The sequence below is a fragment of the Artemia sp. Qi Xiang Cuo genome, chromosome 16, assembly GCF_049724085.1.
Source record: "Artemia sp. Qi Xiang Cuo chromosome 16, ASM4972408v1, whole genome shotgun sequence".
NCBI lineage: Eukaryota > Metazoa > Arthropoda > Branchiopoda > Anostraca > Artemiidae > Artemia > Artemia sp. Qi Xiang Cuo.
The window spans coordinates 13,712,061-13,719,554 of record NC_142809.1 but is presented as its reverse complement, the minus strand read 5'-3'; the positions used below and the strand labels follow the sequence as shown (position 1 = coordinate 13,719,554).

The 7,494-nt window shown below is 35.5% G+C and overlaps 1 protein-coding gene across 1 annotated transcript in view; it reads left to right on the top strand.

The window, feature by feature from the left end:
• Positions 1-2,991: 2,991 nt before the first annotated feature.
• Positions 2,992-7,494, top strand: part of LOC148942589 (uncharacterized) — a 76,237-nt gene continuing 71,734 nt past the window's right edge. The window contains exon 1 of the mRNA XM_089102138.1: positions 2,992-3,149. Within this exon, the coding sequence (XP_088958264.1) occupies positions 3,107-3,149 (43 nt within the window). The 5' untranslated portion in view covers positions 2,992-3,106. The remainder of the gene's footprint in view (positions 3,150-7,494) is intronic.

The window sequence follows — 7,494 nt, the reverse complement described above, 5'->3', positions numbered from 1 at the left end:
GAAACGTCCAGGTCATCGAGGTCAAAATTTGCACCTTTCCTCTTTTTCGACATTTTATGCTTTGTCTAAACTTGGACGCTCGCTCGACCGCTCGGGTAAAGCAGCAGCAGGATTTCGGACCTTTCTTGACAGTAAATGTCACTTAGGTCCTCATTCAATGGTTTCTCAAAATATCACTTTAGAAAGTTGAAAAGGGAAGTAAGGGGTGAATTTTCACTATAATTTTACACTGCACTTATATTCAAGATGCACCAAATTTAAGTAACAAACTGGACTATATCTTTTTATCTGCTCCTATGTCTTGTAAAAACTGCACTGCAAGTCTACAAATTGGCATATTAAATTTTGTCATCCAAATTGTCATCCACATTCTTATATGTGGTTGTAGCCAAGTTTCCTGGATACAGGTTATATCAATAGTATTTTCCTGGCAGTGGTCAAGAATAATATGACATTATTTTAGGGACCATGATGCATATCTAATGAAGCATTATTAAGCAGACAAACACTTGAAATCTTTTGTTGATTAAGGGAGCCTAAATTTAGTTCTTCTACCAACTTACAGAGCTTTTCAATACGAACTGGTAGGCTTAGGCTTGATAAATTCATAAGATCTGGGCTGCATAATAGGCCAATTACTAACTTTTCAGCTGCTTCTGTTTTGGATGATTTTACAAGTCTGTCAGTGATCTGGCTTTGCGAGGTCTGATTGATCTGATTGTGATGTAGCCTCCTCTTGTTTAGCACATCAGCATAGCTTTTATAAGCTACCTGTGCCATACGGAACCCAATTTGATATTTTTCAGCTACTTGGAGGATTCCTTGGTTTTGCTGCCTTACTGGGCACCAATTGGATGTTGATGAGTGACTTCCATTACAATTGGCACACATGTATGCTTTTGGTCTGATTTCAGGGTCTATTGTTTTAAGTGGGCACTGGTTTGACAGGTGTTTCTCTGAGCACCTCAAACATATTGACTCTTTAGCTCTACATTCTTTTTGAGTGTGTTCATATTTCTGGCACTTGCGACACTGGAGGACTCTTCGATTGTATTGGTATACCTCCTTTTTTCTTCCAAAGCACCAGATATTTGGTGGTAGGGTCCTACCCTGAAAAATAATTAATACTGCAAGGCTATCTTCAAGTTTTTTAGATTCCTTATTGTATCTTTTCTGTCTTATAGCATCTTTCACAGTTGTTGGGGTTTGTAAGCTCTCTTTGATTTCCTCTATGGATAAGTTAAGAGGGATACCTTTAATTATTCCTCTTACTATAGGTTGAATTTCTTTTTGTCTTTATGGTGATGTTGCAGAGTGTGTTGGTAGATAAAATCTTTTCAGCCTCATCTTCACCTTGTAGATATAAAAGCATGTTCCTTCTTTCTTTCTTAACTTCAAGCTCCAATTTGGAATTCTTCAATGTTGTTTGGATTGATTTTGCAATTTCATAATCAGGAGGGAAGTTTTTTCCACATTCCTCTATGATAATTTCTAATAACACTTTATAATGTTCTTGTTCTGGGATGATGCTCTGTGTATCTTTGTTGATGTAATTTGCTTGAGGTGTTGCTGATTTCCTTTGCTTACACTTTGCAGCTAGACCTGTTTCACTGTCTGGGGACAAGTCTCTCCTTTTTGTGCCAATGTTTGGATTCTGCCCTAGTCTTGGTAATACTAATCCATTTTCATGCACAGCAATTCCTTCTATTTCCAATGGATTTCCAGCTGTTCTGAGCTCTTCATCACTGTCATAAGAGGGTAAAGCTGGATAGCACTCTTCATTGAGCACAGAATATTTTTTTGTTCTTGGGATGGTGTAGTTAGGATAAGTGGGAGGTAAAACATAACTATGAGGGGCAGAGCTAGGGATATGACTTGTAGTTACACTTGTTTGAGTTGAGCTCCCTTGAATATCAGCTGGATTAAAAATTCTTATTCTTTGTCCATTGGGGAGGATACCAATTATAGGTTGAGTGTAAGGGGGGTGAAAATTTTGGGTGGGACCAGGTAAAACCTGGTCAGGTAGCTGAAACATTCAGCTAAAATCACAAATGTCAATTTTTATTTATTAAATAGTCCAAAATTTTTTTTAATAAAATCCAAACAATCACCAATACTCACAAGAAAATTGTTACTTGAAGAAAAAGATCTTTTATCCAACCGGTTTAATCTTTTCTTCACCGCTCGGGTAAAGCCTTGAGGGATAATAAATTCAAACGCGATAGAGCCAAGCAAGCGCTATCTAGTGGAAAAGAAATCACGGTTGTAACTTTGTCGAGTCGAGAGAAAAAAAATAGGGGGCAAGGGGTATCCGTATGGCGAGCACAGGCATGAAATGGTTAAGTCGTTCTCTTGATCTTGTTTCATTTGATGGTTCAGTTTGTTCATTTTGAACTTACATGTTTTCCTCTTTTGTTTTTTTTGTACTCATTTTTTGCTTACTTTAATTTGCGTTAGTGTCCCCTTAATATTATGAAACTGCTGAAAATACCTTTTGAAATTTGCATCACTGATTACGGGCACTTAAATTTACATATTTCTTAATTTTTTTTCCGGAAATTCTTCTAAAACGGTTTTAAAATCTATTTTCCCTGCATCCTCACTTTCAATCAGCATAATTGCTAAACTATTTAGTCTACCCTGATTTACTATTGATATCATTTAGGTTTTTGTTTGTTTGGGCCTGGAAAATGATCTATCTCGAGAACCAAGGCTTGCTGGAATTTCTAAGAACATTTCAAAATTTCGAAAATCAACTGTTTATTTTGATGGCTGCGGGGGACCCTTTCTAACTCGGGACCCAATCATATTTTACACAGACCTGAGTCCCATATAACCTAAGCCAAGAAGGAGCAGTCACTACTAATTAGGAGCATGTAGCATTTTTGAAAATAAAGCTTGTTTTTGAGAAATATCACTTTTCTGGGATTGTAAGACCAACGGAGTCCAAACGCTGCCAGTATATATCGATTCTCCGCGAAATTTAAAATTTAGTAACACGTGAATAGCAAAATACAAATTCTAGAAAGAGAGCAAAATAAAAAGTTTTATGGAGCAGAGTATAAAGGATTGTTTGTAAAATGGATCTAACAATTGTCAAATTTTAATGTTTCAGCCCTCGTCAAAACTTAGAAAAATGGAGGAAAACAGTAAGAACTCTGATAGGATATTGTCATTTTTTTTAGCTACTTATGCTGTTTATTTCTTTCACACAGCTGCAAAGAGTTCTTTTGACCATAAGTAATTAAATTTTAATTAGCTAAAACAAAGAATAAATTTATTAATTTTAGATTGCCCAGTTTTGCTAGCTAGCCTAAATGATGAAAAGGCTATTCTGAATATAATGATGTTTGGCAGCCTTTGCCCTTTCCAAGAGGCTACTGCTGTTCTTGTAAACATCCCATCCCCCTGCTAATAGGACTATATATAGTCTACTCTTAAAGTTGAAACTAAAATCCAAAACTCAAATTGTGTCCAAAATATAAAACCTCAAATTGGGTTCCCCCCTGCCCCCATAGGCTAATACCCTGAATAATTTCTAGGAAGGGCAGGCAGAGCAGTTGCCCTGGGTATCATGGCTTGGGGAGGAGCCATTATGGTACTCCTGTACTAAATGGACCCTTTTATAAAACAGGGACATCCAGCACATGGCTAATATGGGAGTAAAGTTTATGTGGGATACAAATAGATGCTATATTTAGATTGAGGATGCAATTCTAGGTATACATTTGCACATTAGAGGGGTGGGGGTATATATTTTGTGAATATAGGGTAAGACACCCAGTAGTCGGCCACCTGCCTATTCTGAGACAGAATCTTTTATACTATTTTAATCACTAATTTACAATGAGCTGTTTGTATGTCCGAGTTTAGGCAGAATTGTCACTTGTTAGTAAATTCAAAAATAGGAGGCGCTGTACAAGTGAAACTATTTGAATTAGTAACCTACTTGTTCAGAAATTCTTCAGAAATTTTTTGATACAAAAATTGAGTTTCTAGGTTGTATAATACAGTAATTAGAGTAGTTTAAATGTCAAAAAGTTTTCAAAGTGATTAAAATGTCCAACTACTGGGTGTCTTACCCTAGGTCCTAAGAAATTCATAAATTTCTTAGAAAAACTGGAAAAACAAGGAAAGAAGTGAAGATAAAGGCTATCCCCCTGCAAAATGTGTTAACTAGGATTATTCTGCATATTATGGAGTGAAAATTGTTTCTTAATATGTTTTCTTATGTCCAGCTGGAATCCTAGGCTTAAAATACTGGTTAGTTGGTTGGCTAGCCTAATTCAAAGATTTGTATATATATACACTGTCAAATTAGCCGTCTGGTGGTATCCCCTGCTAGTTTGGTTAATGCTAATGAAATTAAATAAAATAGGATGAATATATAATAGTTTATAAACAAATTTGGGCTATATATTTGCACAAATTTGGGGGTAAAGCATTGCATATATTTAATACATAACCTAACCTAGGTACCTTCCCCCCCCCCTAAACCCCCAAAAAACACAGTTTAATATTGTATAGAGAGAGAGAGATTTATTTTAAACAAACAATCAATTTAACATAAGTTTAGTGGCCACCCCAAGAAGTAAAAACATACACTATATACACTATGATTGCCTACTCTATAGTGGTTAACACATCAAAAACAAGTGTTATCATTGCCTTTGTTGAGTGGATACCTTGGGTTTTTTGTGACTGGTTTCAATGCACTATATAAAAGAGTCCATTTGGTGCAGGAGTACTGCCTTTACCTTAAATTACACTTGCCAGCAATAAGGACAAGTCCTGTGAATGCCAGTCATTGATGATGATAACTCAACTTGTTAGGTGAATCCTATATTGTGAGCCAAGGTTTCCTGCACCAGTCTTTGTCAACCCCAGTCTTGAAGGCTTCAACACTGGGCAACATAATGGCATTCTGGCTAAGGGAGCTCCATGGGCTGACTACACAGTTAGAAAATTATTTGCTTTGCAGCCTAGTGTTAGCACATTTTTGATAAAGCTTCAAGGGGTGGCCTTGGAGTGCTACCATTTCAACTAACCATCACAAGCACTAAACCTCATAACATCTAAAATGAAAATCTGTCAGTACCACTAACCGTCATAACATCTAAAAATTTGTGGTAAAATTCTACTTTAGCTACTTTTGGCTATCTTGGCAAGGGGTTAGGTTACAAAAATTAAACTTTCAGGGATGGGTCTACAGGCTAAAGTATGGGTACTCTTCTATTAACCGGACTCTTTTATCACTCTTTATGGAATATCAAACTTGAGATGTGACAGTTACCGGACAGATACATGAAAGATATCCAATCATAAAACAGTTGTTAGAGTAGAATTGAGTGAAACAGGGGAAACTGGGATATAAACAAAGGCAAGAACTGTATTTAAATTGTTTTTTTGGGATTTAGGGGGGGGGGGTACCTAGGTTAGGTTATATATTTAATATATGGTATGCTTTAATTAACTGCTGATCCTTAAAAAAAAAAAAAAAAAAAAAAACTTTTCAAATGTATGTACAAATATATAGCCCAAATTTGTTTCTAAACTATTACATATTCATCCTATTTTATTTCATTAGTATTAACCAAACTAGCACTATATAAAAGAGTCTGGTTAATAGAAGAGTACCAAAGTATGTCCTGGGAAGGTATTTTGAAGTACCTACCTTCACTCCTTCTCCCACTAGAGGGTGCTGAAATTTGCCTACATGACCTGTCTATACCTATTGAAATTTTGACAAAACAATATTTTACCTTAATTTTCAGTTATCATTTTCTTTTTCTCCAGGTTTAGTTCTGGAAATGCAATTCCTGTTATTTGAGTAGAATTTTAAGCCATATAAATTTTCTATTCAAAATTTAGGAAATGTGTTTGTATATCTTTAAAAACTTATCAATTAGGATTGAGCAAATTTGTGAAGCTGAAAACAATTTTGCTGTACTTCATTTAAGCAGATGATCTATTTTGCAAGGTTTCACTTTTATAACACACAGATTTTTAAAGGTCACCAAAGGTCAGGACCCTCTAGAGGGAGAAGGAGTGGAGGTAAGTACTTCAAAATACCTTCCCGGGACATACTTTAGCCTGTAGACCCATCCCTGAAAGTTTCATTTTCCTAACCTAACCCCTCTCCATGATACCCAAAAGTAGCTAAAGTAGAATTTTACCAAATTTATAAGTTTATATAATAGTAATAAGTATATAATAGTTTAGGAACAAATTTCAGCAATATATTTGTTCATTAGGGGGTGGGGGTAAAGCATAGTTTATATTAAATATGTAACCTAACCTATGTACCTTTTCCCCCCTAAACCCCAAAAAACTAAAGTTTTAAAATTTAATATGTTATGATGGTTAGTGGTTCTGATGGATTTTTTTGTTGATGTTATGACAGATTTTGTTGATGTCCTGATGTTAGTGCTCCTGACAGTTAGATGTTATGATGCCCTACTGTGGCCTCTAGTACATGGTGAACTGACTATTTAGAAGAGGTTGGGGATCACACTCTGGTCACATAATATTTTGGGTAAATTTCTAGTGGGCCTTATAATTTAGCTAAGATGAAAGTGTTAAGGTTAGTTGATGGCTTTTTTATGCTCTTTCATAATTGAATAACTGCTTCTAGGGCTAATTGCATCTTGAGCTCTTAAAGGGGCCCAAAAGGTATTTCATTTTTGTAACCACACAAAGAAATTATCAACACTAGTTAAGTTATTGAAAAGTTGTTAAAAACTTTTCACTAGTTTATAAATAAGTTGTTCAAGAGTAATATATTCCAGAAATACTTATTTATAACAATTCACCTCATTTATTAGGCAACTCAAATATAAACCATTTTCCAACCATTTCAAGCTTTTCAAATGCTGTTGACTAAAATAGGGCTGAATTTTGCAATTCCAAACTTTGCCTCAACAATTCAGGGTATATATTTGCACATTAGGGGGTTGAGGTGGGTAAATTTGCAGTGGGCCATATAATTTAGCTAGGATGAAAGCAAAACATCATTTGATGCTTTTTTTTATGCTCTTTCATAATTCATATAAAATACCTTTGGGGCCCTTTTAAGGGCTCAAGATGCAATTAGCCCCAGAAGCGATTATCGAATTATGAAAGAGCAAAAAAATCCCACATCTTTTTCACCATGACTACATATGAGTGGTTGTTTTGAACCATTGCTGGTGGTTCATGCCAGTATAAAATACTGGCAAAAAGGATTATTTGCTCCAAAATGAATGACTCTGCATTTTTGGATATTAAAATAAAGCTGCCAGGATTTTGCCAACTTTGACAATGCATCAAGATCAGACTGGATGGCTATGGCTCTTTGAGGGTCATGGACAGCGCCAATTGTTTAGGAATCATCTGCATACAAGAAAATGTTATTCTCTATGATTGAAGGTACATCGTTGATGCAAATATTTAATAAAGTTAGACTCAAAACTGTTCCTTGGGGTACTCCCCTTTTTACATCTGCTGATTCCGAGA